General features: G+C 43.4%; 2 protein-coding genes and 1 long non-coding RNA gene across 5 annotated transcripts in view; 1 reads left to right on the top strand and 2 right to left on the bottom strand.

Moving 5' to 3' along the window:
- Window positions 1–7: 7 nt before the first annotated feature.
- On the bottom strand, window positions 8–2776 carry btd (biotinidase). The gene is made up of 6 exons (XM_017423937.3): window positions 2546–2776; window positions 2078–2227; window positions 1451–1602; window positions 1183–1360; window positions 550–1095; window positions 8–465 (listed from the first exon to the last, which is right to left on the bottom strand). The coding sequence occupies exons 1-6, from the start codon at window positions 2747–2749 to the stop codon at window positions 193–195; spliced, it is 1503 nt and encodes a 500-aa protein (XP_017279426.1). The 5' UTR covers window positions 2750–2776; the 3' UTR covers window positions 8–192.
- On the top strand, window positions 1594–2639 carry LOC119617016. The gene is made up of 3 exons (XR_005233157.1): window positions 1594–1982; window positions 2112–2254; window positions 2500–2639. It is a non-coding gene; the product is annotated as an uncharacterized LOC119617016 (long non-coding RNA).
- A 3005-nt stretch (window positions 2777–5781) lies between the features above and the next one.
- snx13 (sorting nexin 13) overlaps window positions 5782–17414 on the bottom strand; it is a 19567-nt gene continuing 7934 nt past the window's right edge. For 2 of the 3 annotated variants that reach the window (XM_017426803.3, XM_017426821.3), the window contains exons 2-25: window positions 13359–13471; window positions 13159–13261; window positions 12966–13055; window positions 11549–11670; window positions 11348–11466; window positions 11042–11146; window positions 10845–10933; window positions 10656–10739; window positions 10441–10579; window positions 10235–10323; window positions 9990–10089; window positions 9308–9501; window positions 9029–9133; window positions 8774–8944; window positions 8607–8676; window positions 7885–8063; window positions 7700–7807; window positions 7498–7608; window positions 7233–7382; window positions 7031–7102; window positions 6806–6951; window positions 6658–6726; window positions 6473–6585; window positions 5782–6353 (exon numbers count right to left, since the gene is read on the bottom strand). In XM_017426803.3, the coding sequence (XP_017282292.1) occupies window positions 6118–6353; window positions 6473–6585; window positions 6658–6726; window positions 6806–6951; window positions 7031–7102; window positions 7233–7382; window positions 7498–7608; window positions 7700–7807; window positions 7885–8063; window positions 8607–8676; window positions 8774–8944; window positions 9029–9133; window positions 9308–9501; window positions 9990–10089; window positions 10235–10323; window positions 10441–10579; window positions 10656–10739; window positions 10845–10933; window positions 11042–11146; window positions 11348–11466; window positions 11549–11670; window positions 12966–13055; window positions 13159–13261; window positions 13359–13471 (2877 nt within the window). In that variant the 3' untranslated portion in view covers window positions 5782–6117. The remainder of the gene's footprint in view (window positions 6354–6472; window positions 6586–6657; window positions 6727–6805; window positions 6952–7030; window positions 7103–7232; window positions 7383–7497; window positions 7609–7699; window positions 7808–7884; window positions 8064–8606; window positions 8677–8773; window positions 8945–9028; window positions 9134–9307; window positions 9502–9989; window positions 10090–10234; window positions 10324–10440; window positions 10580–10655; window positions 10740–10844; window positions 10934–11041; window positions 11147–11347; window positions 11467–11548; window positions 11671–12965; window positions 13056–13158; window positions 13262–13358; window positions 13472–17414) is intronic. The other variant, XM_017426811.3, reaches the window with a different exon arrangement.

Genomic DNA, 17414 nt, shown 5'->3' with positions numbered 1-17414 from the left:
TCGTTTATTCAAGAAAATGTGTAATGGCTACAGTAAATGTCAGCGACGAAATCGATCATAATTCAGTTTTATTATAAGTGTGCAATTATTGCTGATTGTTTGTCGTCGGCAAGATGATGCGGAATGTGCCAGGCCAAATTCAGTGAAAGTTGTGGAAATAAGGAAGAAGAATCTGGATGTTTCCCGAGCAGTTCATTCATTGTCCAGGTGGTACATTCGTCCGTACAGGCAGGCGGTGACCAGGCCGCCGGTCCTGCTCGCGTGTTTCATTGTCACTCTCCCGTCTGCAGTTTTCTCCAGCTCCTCAGGCTGCTCCAGGACCAGACCGCTCGCCAGGACTGCGGGGTACACGTATCTGGTCTCGAACCGCCCCTCCAACGAGAAGTCCATCTGGGACTCGGCCTCCTCCACGTTCTGCCCACAGGAGCTGGACTCCAGGTCTGCACAGCGGACTACGGCGCACACCTGTCGATGGAGTGGAGGTAGAGAAATGGGACTTTTTTTTTTCTTTGTTGGTTTAAAAGTTGTCGGAATATTTGTGGTTTCTACCTGCACGGCGTAACGTCCGTTCACGACATGCGTTCCTGAGAACGCTCCCAGCGCGTAGAGCTCCTTCCTTTTGTCATGTGCTGTCCACTTGTACTGAAGGTGGCAGCAAAAGGCGCCGTCGCACACTGTGACATCACCCCCTCCTTCGTTCAGGAGGACGAATTTAAACGGGTCGTGCATCATGGACGAGGTGAAGGTGGGATAGGCGGTGTCGGGTGGAGGAGGATCAGCACAGCTCTCCCTGAGGCAGTAAGCAGCAGGTTCAGCCACCGATGGCGTGGATTCAGTCCCCCACAGCGGGGCTAAGACTGGCACCCGAGCTACAACCAGCCTGCCCTCCTCTGGGTCTCCCTTCTTAGCGTGGTGGTAGGTGGCAGAGAAAGGGGTGTAGATGCCACTTCCTGTCATGATGAGTCGGTCGTTCCGAATGTTGGCGGACAGCAAAGTGATGTTGGCGCCCGTGCTGAACGCCCGCTGAAACTGAATTGTGTCCAGCAGGGGGAGCTGGTTCATCCAGGCCGTGGAGAAGATCAGCTGACGGACACCCTGAAAGAGGAGCAAAAGCAAAAAAAAAAAAAAAAAAACAGGAGCAAATCAAGTCACATTTTTTTGAGCAAGTTGGTGTGTTTTTACCTTTTCCACAAGGGTTACTGTAGGATCTCGGAACAGGATATCAAAGCAGATGATGAGGCCAAACCTCCCAGCAAAAGGCGTATCGAATGTAACGATTTCTGGTTGTGGAGGTGCGTTAAAGGCCTCCTCAAAGTAGAGGTTGTGTTTATGGTAGCGTGCCACCAGGAGGCCATCAGAACTGTGAATAAGAAGTTGAAGTTGGCATTAAAAAAAAAAAAAAAAGCTAATTGTGTTTGGTCACTTTGTTCATCGAAGGTGCACTCGGTACTTGAAAACCACGTTGGTGTTGAACTGCCACCGTCCATCAGAAGGACACGCTGTGGACGGGTCTGTCTTCAGGGGACAGGGCTGGAGATCAGCCATGTTCGCCGCCAAGTAGAGGTTGTAGCGACGAGCCATGCAGCTCAGTCTCTGGAGAACCTAGGTGAACCAAGCAAACAAATGTGATAAAAACACTCCAAACAACCAAACTCCATCTTATATTAAAGCCCATCCCAAGCCTGGTTCTGGTTCTGGTTCTGCTGGTTCTTCCTGTGAAACGTGAGTTGTTTCTTTCCACTGTCGCTGTGTGCTGCTCAGGATGGGATGTTGTGATGAAGTGAAGACTCAACATAATCCTGCTGCTTTCCTTAGATAGATAACTTTTTCCAAATGAACTGTATGTGAATGTACTGTATTATAGTTGGATTGAATTGACTGTAATTGTATTTGAATCTGGATCTGTTTTCAACTGAATTTGGACTTTTTTTTTTTTGAATAGTGCCCTGGGAGGACTTCTGTTGTGAATCGAAACTATATAGGTAAAAAAAAAAAGCTGAATTGAGTCGATTTAGTGTTGTCTCCATCTTTAAACAGAAGTGTGATTGATTTCTAGTTTCAGCGTATGACTCTTGACCTCTGTGTCGTTGTGTCTGCCCGGCTCCTCGCAGGGGTTCCAGCTCTCCTGTTGGGGGTCGGGAACGGTTTCCAAGTAGCCACAGATGGATGAACGGGTGTAGTTGAAACCGTGGATCCCGTCTTCTGGAAACACGAGTATCTGAGCGCCCTGAGGGAGAACAGAATGATGGAACAGGTTCGTCTGCTGACAAAAACAAACTACTTTAATTCACTAAAGTTTTTAGGTTCAGTAGAAACTGCTTTGCTCATGAAGTCACCCAGATGATAAACATTATAGATTTTAATCTTAACTTTGCCATTAATCAGGCAGAATTTGATCTTTACGTGTTTAAAAAAGAACAAATTGAGGTAAATGTTCTGATTCTGTAAGTAATAGATGATGTCTTGTAGAAGACTTATCTGCTCTCCACTTGTGTTCAGCCTAGATTATGATAACAAAATATCACCGAGAGCCCTCAGTCCATACTTGCTGTGCAGCCAGGGCCGCCTGCTCCTCGTAGATGTCCAGGTTCCTCTGCATGTGTTGCAGGGCCTCGTGGCGGGACAGGGGGACGTGAGGCTCCGGGTTCAGAACGACAGCGTGCTCGTACACAGCTGCCACGTATGAATCCTCAACGGGCTCCAGCTGACCCAGACAAATATTGACAATAATCAGAATGAATAGTAGCATCTTGTCTCTCTCTCAGTGCTGGTTATTAAGAACCTGAAGGGTCAGAAGTCCTCCTTAGCTGAAGCACAGCTGACTCAGCCTACTTTTTTTTTTTTTTTTTAAACAGGTGATAAGAAGAAGCTCCGCTTGCGAAACAGTAGACTCAGACTCACTGCTGTGTTGTGATGTTTTCATGTTTAGATAAGAGTAGATGACTACCGCTTATTGCAAAACCGAACGGCTTTTATTTTGAAGAGCATGTAAGCGGAAACTCCAGTGACGTTACCCGGAACTACTTCAATAAGTTGACCTTTCTCAGAAAAAAATGAGCTGGTAGCAAAGTTTTGTTACATTTTTATTTTTCATTTTGATTTTCTTCACCGGGTTGCACAAATGGACCCTAGTCTATGGACACAGCTTTGTTTGTGAAGCTAGTCATTTGTTTCGGGACGAAGAAAATATTAGCTGTTAGCATTAGCATAGGCGCTGTTGTACAATGTCAACAGCACCGGAGTCTACGCCGTCCAAATCCACGCAACCATTTAAGAGCTGCTGGAGCTGCAGGGTCACGTCCGGAGGAGGGCTGATCCTCGCCGGGGTTTATGTGTTCAATGAAGGCTGGAAGATGGTCCGACGAGGTCCTGCTTCCTTGGGGACGGTGGCGCAGCTCACCTTCGCAGCAAGTAAGCAACCAAAGCGACCACGTTTCGAGTCGTCTCGCTGTCTTTTACAATAACAAATGCGATTGCCTGTCAGGTATGGTTGCTTTCGGAGCTGTTGTCGCCATCGATCCGGTGGGAAATATGAAGAGGACGTGAAGGAAGACCTGCACACTTTTAACAGAGAGGAAATCATGTCAAATAAGAAGAGACTGCTCCTGAAAACCAGCCGAAATCTGATGTATTAGTGGAGGCTGTTCCATTAATATGGAAACTAATTCTATAACATGGCTAAAAACAAATGCATCTTTAAATGTAATTGTCATTGAAATTGTTTGCAGCTGTATATTTAAATTGTGCATATGATTTACTTTTTAGCCAGATCTGTGATTGTTAATTATACAAGCAGAAAAACATCAAGGTATTACAGTTTTTAGAAGCACTATGTGATATCTCAAAACTAATGCACAAATACAAAAAAAAGAGATTTAGACAAAATTGTGGGTCATTTAGTCAAGAGTTACCTTTTATTAGTGTTATACTGATTAGAGCACAACTGCTCACAAGGAAAAGTTTAAGCATGATGCCAAGAAAAAACAAAAACAACCCTATAGCCTTTTTTTTGGTCGTATGACATCTTGATTGACTTTTGTTTGGGTAAAGAAAAATATGAAAATAGAGTTGAAAGTACATTTAGGCACACTATTAACACAATGTACACAGATATGCACAAGTTTTCTGTTTCATAGATTCATATGTATATATATTTATATATATACTGAGGTTGAAAAATAATAATAAAAACAAACAACCACCTTCCTGCATGGAGAGGATTGCAGAAAGTTAAAGGTGATATCTCCATCACGGGGACAATGGCTTCACCTCCCAAAAAGAGATGCCCCGGTTCATGGCTTCCAGCTCAGCCAATCACAGCAGTCGACGGAGTTGGCCCCAAAGACCGAAACTAAATTTGTAAAACAAAAAGCTGGACTCCTACAGTTGCTACAGTAAGTGCTAATTAGCAGGGGCTCCACTGGTTACAAATTAGTTTAAGAAATTTGAAGGGGGCACACAGTTGGGGGTCAGAGAAAGGGTCTCTGTCAGTTCATAAAAGTTTTTTTTTTCTTGATGCACTGAACACGACAGTCTTGAATGGATAAAACTCCACTTATGAGTGAATCCAAAAAAAACAAACAAAAAAAAAACTGTGCTAATCATCGAGCTGTGACACAAAAAACTCCCCCGATCACTGCTTAAGCAACAACAAATCCTGCAAGAGTGTGCTTGTGCAAACAAAACAAAACCAAAAAAACAGACTTATAAAACAAGTCTATAAAGTAAACTTTTGCAACAACGGAATGTTAGGTTGTTGGGGTAAAAAGACTCATGTTTTTTTTTCCTCCTTTAAAAAAAAAACAACTGAATTACTGTTTTCAATGCACAAAGAATCAGAACGCACACGCATTGAAGAAAAAGAATATATTGCACCAAATCAGAACAAAAGCGATTAGGGATCTATGCCTATTTTGATTTCCTTGTTCAAATGTTGAAGGAGAGCTCCCTCTAGTGTGCATCTCTTTGTCAGTATACACTAAACTGATTTAAGGCTCACGCTGGCACAGTTTCTGACTGAAGACGGTTGAAATCTTTGTGCTAAACACGCATACAACCTCCACCCCTTTCCCCCCATTTGCAACCAAATTCTCCTTGGGCCAAATGCAGAGCAGACCGGCGAGTACATTCAACACTGTGCCTCCCACAGCCACACTTTCTTAGTCTTTCCAGCCTCGTCGTCTTTCAGCTCATCGCAGGTCTCCTCCGTCACACGATCAGCAATGTTCAAAGTATCGTAGCGAGCAGACACACGGACAAATGAACAGCTTGAGCTTTGGTTGTCGCAGGTTAGGGCAGTAGATCTAAAGGGGATGTGGTCTGGTAGTTGCAGAGAGTGGAAAAAAATGTTTTGAGCAAAACTAAAACCTTTCATCCCACATTTCTTTCAGTCACATTTTGAGGCCTCTTTAACCCAGTGCTTTTGACAGTTTTTGGTTGCTATGAAAACGGTTACATTGGCTTCTGCAGCTTACATGTCTACAGCATGAGGGTGCGTTTGATTGCAGCTGTATGGCTCTGAGACGGAGGACTAAAGCGGGAGGGTAAGGCAAGGTGTGGGAATTAGACTAAGTCCTGCAGTTTAAAAACGGCAACGGCTTTTGTGGTCTGCTCTCCAGACCACACACAAAAAAAAAAGCAGCATTGGCTCGTTAAAGATAAAGCTCAAAAGAACAAGTAAAGTCCAAAAAAAGTAGCCCTGGTGTCAAAAGCTGCCATTTTCAAGGCCCCATCTTGAGGGGAAAAAAATGTGAATAAGATTTTTGTTTCAGTTANGGGGAGGGGGGAGGGGGGGGGGGTGTAACACGGAAACTAAAAGAAAAGACTGCCATGTTCAGTCTTGGTGCAAATGATAGGGTTTGTGTTTGCGCTCGAGTGTCACAGAGTGAGAGTGGCAGGGCTGCTCAACCTTCGGGTCTCCCTCAGTGGAAATGATCAGTCGGACAGCTGGAGTGATTCCACTGACAGGAGTGTGTGTGTGTGTGTGAGGGGAGAGCGTGGGCAGCAGTCACACACACACCTCAATGTTCACATCAACCCCCTCGACAGCCTCGCGTTCAGCTCTCAGGTCTCTGCGTGTCCAGTCGGCCCGTGTCCCGATGCCGCCGTCCTTTCCTGTCACCTCTTCAGCAAGGAGCCTTTGAGTTTCTGGCTGAATTTGTGGATGCGAGGCGAACGGGAGTGCAGCTTGACGAAGAGCTCGGGGAATTTGTACTGAGGGAACATGGTCTCCAAGAAGCCCTCCAAGAACACGTAGACGAGTCGCCGGTTCATGGGCTGGTACTGAAACATGTCGAAGACTCGGAGGATCCCCTTTCTTGTGGTGTCCGCTCCAATGATGTGTTTCAGCTCATCTGGAGGAGGAAAAACAGCAACAAGGAGGAATGTTTTAGTTTTCCAGGAGAGAAAAGATGACATGTAAAGCCTCCCCACCTGACGATAGAGAAGTTATTTAAAAAGTAAATTTTTTTACCTGGCATGATGCCCAACAGACTCGTCTTGGCAGCTACTCGTGTCCTCATGCGGATGCACTTGTCCCGGCGCGGTGGAGTCTCCGCTAGAATACCGTTAGGCCAATAGGAATCCCTGAACAGGAAGAAAGACTGTTACTAAGGTTCTTCAGACTAACCTTTGCAACCAAAATAGGGGCCCAGTCACCTGAACTTCTTCACATAGTCGGCCACCTGCTCTGGTGACGTCAAGTAGTCCACGTGATCCACGATTTTCCTTCAGAAACGGAAGAAAAAGGTTTAAAGTTGGGCTCTTGGCGGAGCTGGTTATTTAGAACGCGTGGTGAGCCTCGGACCTGTTGATCGTGTCTCCGTAAGTGGCTCTGATGAGCTGCTGCAGCAGGTTCTTGATGTTCCTGCGCAGCCACTGGTTTTTCTCTTTCAGATCGAAAACCTCGTCCATCAGCAGCAGCATCACCCGCAGCGGGATGTTATCATCCACCTAGGCACGCAAAAGAGACCGTTTTAGCAAAAAAAAAAAAAAAAGGAAAGAAACGTGGCAGAACAGCCTGCAGACTCACGTTGTCGTCGAGCTGAGCGGAGACTCGACAGTGTTCTGGGTCGATATCGGATTTCGGAAGGAGTGGAGGCACCTGGAACCAAAGCCATTGACACAGTTGTCAAATGACGTTTAGACGTTTTTTATTAATTATTTTTTAATTTAACCAGAGAAGTTGATGCAGAAAAATAAGCATAAACAGATAAAACGAGCCTGAAGCACACCTTGAGTATGGACTGTTTGATGTCCTGACCCAGTCTCTCTGACATCCGGCCCATGTTGTTCATCCCCTCAGCCAGACTATCCGGCAGGGACTTCACCGCGTTGGACATGTTCCTCATGGAGCTCCGTAGAGGATTCACAAATGTGTCTATCTGAAAAAGGGAAGGAAGAAACAGAACTTTAATTTTTAAATTCTTTAATGCTTGTTATTTTGCATTAAAAGAAAAGCATTGTATTTTTTTTGTTAAATGAAATAAAATCGAATACCTTCCGTGCAAACTCTCCTTTGCCCTTGCTGTAGGCCTTGTTCTCCAGGAAGTCGTAGACGTGAGGAATCAGATTTGGGCAGCCCTTCACCATTTCTGGGTTTAGCAGCAGCTGAAAAAAAACAAAAACCACACACACGTTAGGTTTCTGACACATGACAACACCAAACCAACAGCTCATGTGAACAAACGTATTTGTCTACCTGAAGGTAAGCATTGAGGTCCTTTTTTCTCTTCTCCAAGAAGTCTTTGTCCATATTGTTAAAGGTTTTCTTCCCTGGCAGCTTCAGGATTGATGACAAGCTCTCAAACTAAAACAAAACATAGACGCCAGGTTCATATGAAGAAACCAAACAAAGATAAAATTACTTAAATGATTTCAATTCACCTGTTCCGTGATTCTCATGTGGAAGTCGTGGAAGTCCGAGTAGCGCCTGTAGGTCTTCCAGCAGTCCTCGCTGCCGTCTTGGGTCCGTCTGAACACGGTGATGGTATAAAGTGCGTAGGTCTTACCATGATCGTTGCAAACCCCTGTGGCACCCCAGAAGCCGGGGAGACAAAGATCAGCTACCCCGTCCCGTAATACATCCCAAAAAGAGGGGACGGGTTGAGGAAGGAAAATGTGTTGAAAGGCAAAAAAAAAAAAAGAAAAGAAAGTGTTGCAGGTGGAAAGTGTGAGAGGAGAAAAGCAAACAAAAGAAGGAATAAAGTGCAGAGTGTGTGGAAATAATAAAAAAAGAAGTGTGACAGGATGAAAAGGAAAAAATAAGGCAGGGAAAAGGAAGGAAAAAGGAAGAACATAAAACAGTGAAGGTAATGGAATGAAAGAAATAAAAAATACTGAGACAAACATGCAGATGTGTGGAGCAAGGAGGTGAAAAGTTAAAACAAAACAAAAATATGTGCAAGGAAGGACTAGAAGGAGCTTAGAGATTCAAATAAATTAGACAAAAATCACACAGAATTCAGCATAGTGTCACACAAACCAAATCCATGCAATACTCAAGCTGTCATCGACTCTTCACGTTTTAATCTTTTTCATCTAAAAGGATTTCTGGCAAACAGCGCATGTTTTTAACCAATCCCGCTTTAAAGCCAATCAAAGCGTACCTGTGTCAGAGATATAGGCATGTAGCTGTGTAAATTCATCATGGCAGGCGTTGTTCAAGTCATCCAGTGACTGAAATCGTTAAAAGGAGAAAAAAACAAAACGGGGAAAAAGGTCAGCTAAAACTAACGCCGACAGCGACCTCTTCAACTGAAAGGCGAGTCCCCACCAGGTTAAGGCTTCCCGTTGGGGAGCCGTTGAAGGATTCTCCCTCCCCGTCGTCGGATCCTCGGTAGCTCGGCTCCTTCAGCATGTCCAGCTCCGCGAGCATGCGCACGTACAGAGGGCTCTGCTTGAAGGAGGGGTAAAAGCGCTCGTCTCGCAGCATCATCTCATACACCTGCGGGACAATCCACACGACTCGTAACTTAAAAACGGTTCGGGGAGTCTGCCGACAGAAAACGATGAGGCGACGCCTTCGTACCTTTCTCTGAACTTCGTCAAATATCTCAGGTGTGGGGTCGTCTTTCTGTAGCTTCTCTCCCAGCTTCGTGACTAACGCCGTGTCCACCTGTACTCTGGGAGACGCCTGTAGGAGCAGAGGGGTCAGCGGGTGACGATGCAAGGTAAAGAAAGAGGCACTTTAAGGACTAAACACTAATAGAATTACGACGCGTTCTACATTTATTGTTGTGATTTTCTTATTTTTAAAACCACACTGTTTGAGGATATTCAACGGGTGACGACTGCGTGTTCCTCCCACCTTGTCAGAAAGATACTGCTCATAGACGCCCAGAGCAGCGACCCTGAGGAGCCCCTTTGTGGTGCCGGGCTGCTTCTTCTCATCTTTCTGCCAGCCCTCCATCACCATCAGCTGCTGCTGCGCCGTCACTCTGTACCCCTCCACGGTGAGCCAAAAGAAGAGCTCCGCCTGGGCCCCGGCAGCCTGCATGAAGTCTGGATCAAGAGACGAACAAATGTGGTCCAAATGGTGCACAAACATTAAAACGGTGTCTTTAACGTTGAACACATTATACTTTTTGGCAGCTATAATAATCTCCTAACTAAACCAAGTTACATTTTAAATACATCTGGTTTTATTGGCCCAGTCTTATTAAGTAATAATAATTTATGACATTTAATTTAACATGTAGAGGAGTATACATGCCACAGTAATAAATATGACCCTAAGTTTTAAATTTGGGGTTTGTTTTCAAACAAGATCTGACAGCACATCCACATAAAATCATCTGATGTGTAAAGCAGAGGAAGTTTTTGATCTTTGGTGAACACAGGAGAGACTGGAGGAGGAGACGAGCTAGAGTTACTGAGAGATTAGATAAATTATGGACAACAAGGATGATTAACAGAGACGTTCTGGTTAAGGTCTGCTGGTAACTAGTCATTTCTGGTGTCTGTGCGACATGTTTCCATGATGCGCTTACCCATGAAGAACTGCAGAGCAATGTTGTGGACGAGGATGTGATCCAGCGGGATAACGCACAGCTTGCCAAAGCTGGCTGCCAGCTTCAACGTGTCGACCTCCTGCATCAGACAGAAACAAGGAAAAAAAAACTAAAACTAACCGACTGAATCTGAGAAGATCCAGCTGCAGACGGTGCGTACCGACCAAAAGGAATTTTAATCATGTGTCTAAAAGAAGATGATCAGTATAAACACCGTCTCTCACCTTTCCAGACTGAAGCCTCTGGATTCTGGTCTCACACACCTTCTTCACAAACATAAGACTGTTTATCTGGTTCTTGATCACATTGATGTCTAAAAGAGAAACAGGCATTTAACTTAAAAAAATGCCACGCAATTACTTCACCACACTTTACTGTTGTATCACTAAGACAAAGTTAGCTTCATGTGTAAGAAAAAGTGAGCGTCCACCATCTCCAGCAGTATCCAGGGAGCGGAGATACTGCAGCTCCTCCACCACCTTGTCCTTCACGGCCTCCAGCTCTGGAGGCTTGTCTGTTAGCTTCAAGATGTTCATGAAGGCTTCATAGTTGCAGCTGGAGTCTCGAATCTAGAAACAAAATACAATTCCCACTGATACAGTGAATAAACCTGGCTTTCAGGCTGTTCGAAGTTGGGATCCTCACCATCCAGATGACAAACTGGTTGATGTAGTCTGGATCGCTCAGCTGGTTGATCAGAGGAAGGAGCACGCCGTACGCCAGCACCTCCTATAATACACCGGAGTATTTCCAGACACAGCCCACGGTTTACATCAGCTGAAACTGGTAAAAGTACCTGAAGCTCTGACAATTACATTTTGTTTGTGCACTCACCCTTAGGAAGTATCTCATGCTCTTATTGTGAAAATCACCAGGAGGTAGTAACAGATACAGAAGTAACTCGCACAAATCTCGAAGAAAACCTGCAACACACAAACACACACAGAGCAAATGTTTAGATTAACTACTTACAGCCTCAATATCTGAGGTAAAAGTGCCTCAAGTCAATAAAATGTAACCTCGGTGTTTACCTTCTTCATCTTTGTGCGAAGTGCAAACTATGTCTCGACAAATCTTCCTCTCCATCTCCACCTCCGCCTCAAAGAACGAGTCGACCAGCTCGTCGGTTATGTCCCCTGTCAAGAAACCACTGGTCATGTACTAGCATCAAAACTCTCACCTTGGCTTTATAGGAAGATTTGTAGATTTGAAAATAATACCACCAAAATTTACAGTAAGCACAGCATAATATCGTCAAATACGATAATATTTTAATTAATAAAACGGAACTGAATTCATCCTGAAGGCATGTTAAATGGTGAGAGAGCCTGCCGTACTTTGCTTATCCTCTCTGTCAGCGAGGCGATCCTGGGCTTTTCTAAAGACACGTAAATGGGTGGCAAAGTCGTCCACCAGGCGAGTGGTGAAGTAAGGCTGCCAGTCCACCTCTTTGGACCTTGACACAGAAATAGCATAGTTAGTTTTAAGATATTTGCATCTCAAAAGACAGGAACTGTGTCTGAACGTGGGTCTCGTACCGTGTGGAGAACTGGATGAGGGCAGTCTGCAGCGTCTGTCTGATCTCCAGTAAGAAGGACTCGTCTTCACTCAGCGTGTAGTACCAGTACTGGATGTAGTCTCTCAGCGCAAACTGGATCACCTACATGCAAATATGGGACAAGGAGGGATAAGCAAGCTGACATATAAAACATATTAAATCTGTAATATTGCTTTTGAAGCAGCTTTATAAATTTACTACAGAATGAGCTGCAGAGAGAGGGAGCAATGGGTGTTTATTTGAGTGCTTAGTACAAGAAAAAAAGGGGCAAATATCCCATGCAGATAAATAAAGACGACACGGACCACATTCAGCTGCGGGAGATATCACGGTTCACATGCAGCTGGAATGATAAGTATGAGTTCCCAGGAAAACGGGGGGTGGGGGACACTGAGACACATTGGTAGACCAGTCAGGGTCATCTGACCAACCCTGAAACTGCTGTGTTTGCACTTAACTCTGGCAGGCCACACCGCTCCGCTGAGAACCACATGCAAAAAGATCCTTTTTCTTACTCCAAGTGTTACAACGGCAGAAAGGGTTGAAAAAAAACATATGATGACCGAAACCCAAAAGCCACTAAGCTTGTATTAGTCATCTAACCATCGCTTAGAAAATCTATCCCCACGTGTCGAGCTGCGTTAATCACCACCGGAGTCTCAGCTGTGCATAAATCTTGCCTTTTTGCTTCAGGCACATGATAGATGTAGTTCTGGCACAAAAGGGTGAAAAGTTTTACTTCAACTTTTTTATTAAATGAAGCCAAAGTGTAAGGACGAGAGCTCTCTCTACTACAATATTAGTTAGGAGTTTTCAAACCATTTTTAAAGTAAGAAATAATTTTCGGCTCATTGTGATGGCATATTCAAAAGCTTTTTCTGTGGAGCAGCGATCATAAACAAGCTGCTTATATGAGATTAAATAATGAACTTATCATGTTTTATGATTCTCCCTGCATTTTCTTGTTCCAACTGCTGAATAAACTTATTTATTCAAAAACCCTAAAAACAAAAAGTTACCTTTCAGTAAACCCATGCCGTGGAGACCTATAGGTGCACTTTTCCATGGTGATCACTCCCCTAAGGCTTAAGAGCAGTAAGTTGCTGACCTGGCCAGCTGATGTGTCAGACAGTGACCTGAATGGACCTGAACCCAAAGAGACTACAGAGTTGTCACTCAGTCGTAATCCTGTTACGTTCTGTTGGCCTCTCTCCTCCGGTGTTGTACCTTTAGGCTCAGTGTTGTGCTTTAAAGACTCATGAGTTTCTGTCTTCGGTCCTTGCAGCTGATTTGGTGATTTTATGGCTCGTCTTGTGACTCTTCTGTGGCCACTCTCGTGTTTGGCTCAGAAGTTCACAGAAAGATTCAGATGAAAATAAGAGAAAAGAAAAACCCACCTGTTGTAGTGGTTCGTCGATTATACTAGAGCCGGTCAGTCTCCTGTCGATTTTTATAGGCTTCATCTCCAGTTTCATCTCATCCAGTGTCTGAAAGAGTCGGAACACATCCCGATAAAACCAGAAGCAAAACGTGAGAAACAGCTTTAATAAAACCATCATCTGTGCCGGTGCGTCTGCGCTCCGCTCTTACCTTCACTATACCAATTTGTGTGGGTGACAAGTAAGAGTGCTCGCACTTTTCCAGGTGCTTCTCTGAGTTTATCTTTCCATAAAGCAAAGTGACCAAAAAGCCCCTGGAAAACAGGAAAAGACGACGAATAAAAACAGGAAAAACTTTCACTATGAAAAGCAGAAATGTATATATTTTTTAAAAATAAGGTTTCTGCTCACCCTCCAATAAAGCAAAAGATATAAAAGGCCAGGTAGAATATGGCAAAAGGTCCAAAGGTAACGAGGAACAGCACAACTCCAAGGCCCCCCCATCCCCAGATGGACAGACTGGCCTGGGACACGAGAACAAAAACAAGTCACTGGCTTATTCTCCAGTACGGTAAAACTTTATATATGCTGCTTATTCTTGAAAAAGTAAAGTAAAAATAACACAATATGGATATTTATTGCATAACAACAAGTTGTGTGTTAGCTATAAACCAGGACAGAATATAATAAATATCACTTTAAGGTTTTTTTTTCCCTAACACACTGTTTGGCGATCCCCAGGTTTGAGAATACATCTTTCAGTACGTCATCCCCAGAGTGGACTTGTCCTGCCTCCTCTACCAGACTTCAAATGCAAATCATGACGCGCTCTCTGAACGCCAGAAGCAGGACGTCAGAACTCTGTAGCTGTGCCTTTTTGCTTGGCTACATCAAAACCCCACAAAGCAAGCCGAGGCCACGGCCATGCGCCACAACGTTCCACCCGTTTGTGCGAACGGTGTCGTTCTTAAACACGACGTCATCCGCCAAGCAGGGGAAACAAAAGATCCAAGCTCTACAGGAGATGTTGGTACAGGAAAAGATTACTTAAGATGACACACATTGTGGTGTGTTGCAGGGGAGTGCTAGACAAAGAATGTATGTGTGTGTGTGACTTGTGGATATTTGTGTGACACAGCCTATGGTTTTCCTGTTATTGTCATTACAGGAAACCAAGTTCTGAATTCTAACTAATAACCGTTTCCCACCTTTTTTTGGAAGTTATTCTGGTGTTTCAAATTTTATACTTCTTCTTCTTCTTTCAGCTGTTCCCTTTTCAGGGGTCATCCTTCTCCATCTAACTCTGTCTTCTGCGTCCTCTCTCCTCTCTCCTACTCCTTCCATCTCCCCATCACCCTCTCCTCTCTTGTTAGAACATTATTATTTCCATCTTTAACAAGCCTAACCTGCTGCACATCCTATCCAGCCTGGTCCCTCTGTCTTCCCAGTCGATCCAAGTTCTCTCCCTCCATAGTGTCCAGCCTCATGTACAACTCATCATCACGCCTTCTGATTTGCTACCCCCCTCTTTGTCCTACGTTGCATCTCCTTATATATTCCTGTCTCCTCTCTTCAGTCCTCTCGCTGTCACATTTCTTCCTGGTTGACCTCTTCCTCTGGATAACTTTCTGCAGTTCACCATTCCACCACCAGGTCTCCTTATCATCTTTTCTCTGTCCAGATGACACACCAAGTCCTACCTGTGTCTCTAATCACTGTTGCTGTAGTAGCCCAGTCATCTGGAAGCTCTTTCTTACCACCCATAGCCTTTAACAGCTTCTTTCTGAACTCATCATCCGCCTGGCCACACTCTTCCCTGCCACAACCTTACAGTCCACAATCTCCCTCAGGTTACCTCTTCAACACAGATGTTTCAAATTTTATACTACCAAAACTCAACCACAGCAGAAAACTTTTATTTTTAATTACCCTGCAGAGTGCATGAATGCTGGAGGGACAACTCTGCTACAGCGCTGAAAGTAGGCGGTGCACTTCTTCGTAAAGTGTTGCAAAACATGTGGTGTCACGCGTTTCTTTTGTAAACCCCAGCTATTCACTCAAGGCCGTTGAAAGCCAAATCACTTTTCAGTTATACCCTTTAAAGCCACACAGAGTCGCTGGCAGACATGATAATCAGCGGCGATGATCTTCGGCTGCCCTACATTCACACCAGACCTCCTTTGACGGAGCCAGATAGGAGTCGACACAGCTTCCTCAGGACACTGAACCATTGTTCTCAGAGTCACAGGCAGCTCTGGTCAATCGGATGAGACACATTACACAAGTTACCTACTATCGATGCCACATTTAGAAACACAAGCCAGTCATTTTACTACGTAACATGACTGTAAGGTGAATTACTTACATACAATTAAGCCCAATGCAGAAAAAACCTTGTTAACAAAGCATATTGTTGACATATTTAAAGAAATAAATATGTGCAAGGTCTTACTACTTACAATAAATTATAACAAAAGGTGTCTGGTTACTTTGGAGACTAGTGACAGAGACATTCATAAATATGTTTTAATTTCCCTGAACTAGTCTGAAAGACTTGTTCAGCAATTTTAAAGTATCCATGACAATCCAGAGGCAAGCCAAAGCACCTTAATGCACTCCTGGTATCTTTACGATAAAAATATATATAAATAATGATGATATATAAATAAATAAACTGACAAAAACTGGGCAATAAAGATATGTAAATGGGTTAGTCTGAATGAAATTGCAAAAAAATCAAGTTTCACAAATTCAGATAAATTATAAAGAACGAAAATAATGCAGCTCAGAGTCAAATGACTCCTGCAAACAATCCGTGATGTTGTGAGCTTCATCGTACCTCCCACACTGGGAGTTTGAACCAAGAGTAACAGAGGAAGCCAGTATCAAAAAGAACCACACACAGAAACCTGATGTAACCTTATCAGACTGACTTCTGACAGACTTTATGATGTGTGAGGCAAAAAGATGAATACATTGTTAAACACAGGAGACATTTCAATTGTCTGAGCTGCTTTGGTTTATAACAACAGATGAACTGGAAAAGGCCCAAAACTAATAAACTGAAACAAGACGTATCACCAGCTTTTGTAGTGGAGTCAGAAACGGGTCAGTAAATCTGTCTGCTGACAGATCCTGTTTGTTGTGGATTTTGATATGAAAACTAGTCAACCTTTACAGTGTTGGACATTACTCCAATGGGACAAACAAACAAATAAACTCTTAGTTAAATCAAGATTCATAGGGCAAGAGCAAGATTAAAAAAATTTATTTCCCAAGCCTCGTTTCTGATCTTGTAGATGAGCTTTGAATGATACTTCATTGTCAGCTGCAACAAATTCTGCAGATAAAAATGAAACCCTGACGCTGTTGGCTGTCAGTAAACAGGACCCGCTGACCCCAAGTTTACTCATGGCACACACTAGGAAATAAACAACAGATAAAAAGTAAAAGGGTACAGAAAAACCAGCCAAAGTTGTTATAAAGTTAAGCTCATAACAGTACCAACTGTTTAAAGCACAGAAACAGTCACCTTTATTATACATTCGGTGATGACATCTGGTGATAAAACTGGGTTAAGATAAATCTGCTACATCTAAATTCTTCACATGAGAGAACTTTGTGTCCTGTCAGCAAACTAGCCCGACTACTGTCCCCATCGCAAGTCTTATCTGGTGAGATAATGTCACTTAGAGGAACATTAGGGATAAAACAGCGAGGACCATTATCATAGTTGAGCAAGGAGGAAAATGGTATTTAGAGAGGAATTTATATCTTGCTACAAACTTTAAATATCTTAGTTTGAGTGCGGTGCTCTTAAACGAGGCTACAAGCCTACTATGATGTATGATCATCCCTAATGTTCTCACTGCTTTTTCAAACTTTTATCCACTCGGCACACTCAAAAAACCTGTAATCCAACTTTGGGAGTGTTTAACGGATCTATGTAATCATCACATTTGCTAAGACCAGGCTCCAGCAATAAGTGACTGCGCTAAACACAAGAGAGCAGCTGGAGCATGAACAACGTTGCACAATATTTAACATTTGCGTGAGGCACCTTAAATCAAGTCAGCTATATCACTGAAGTGCTCAGAAAGTCAAAGTTTTCTCAGAACAATGTCATATAGTTACAACTATTGATACCAGTGGTTGTGTAAATCTTCTACATTAGTTTTACAACACTGTCTTTTAGTCTAATCAATTTATATCAACCCAACACTGTGTGAAATATTGCTGCATAAAGCAAAGAACGAACACGTTGAAGTATAGTTTCAGAGATCATCTTATTTATCAATCAATCAATCAAATTTTATTTGTATAGCACATTTCAGCAGCAAGGCATTTCAAGGTGCTTTACATAATTAAAAAACAAAATAAAAACAGCATGTGACAATGAATAAACAGTAAGAAAGAGACAAACATCAAAAACCCGCACTCTAACCCTAATTTAGCCATAAGCAACTC

This window comes from Kryptolebias marmoratus, linkage group LG5 (assembly GCF_001649575.2).
Source record: "Kryptolebias marmoratus isolate JLee-2015 linkage group LG5, ASM164957v2, whole genome shotgun sequence".
In the NCBI taxonomy this organism is placed as follows: domain Eukaryota; kingdom Metazoa; phylum Chordata; class Actinopteri; order Cyprinodontiformes; family Rivulidae; genus Kryptolebias; species Kryptolebias marmoratus.
This window is presented reverse-complemented; position numbering and strand designations above follow the sequence as displayed.

Bases quoted from the DNA above. Each gene is read 5' to 3' on its own strand.
- btd (XM_017423937.3), bottom strand. From the start codon at position 2,749: ATGCTACTATTCATTCTGATTATTGTCAATATTTGTCTGGGTCAGCTG. The intron at 1,361-1,450 runs GTACCGAGTGCA...TCTTATTCACAG, and splicing joins AACACCAACGTGGTTTTCAA to TTCTGATGGCCTCCTGGTGG. The intron at 1,096-1,182 runs GTAAAAACACAC...CTCCTCTTTCAG, and splicing joins CAGTAACCCTTGTGGAAAAG to GGTGTCCGTCAGCTGATCTT.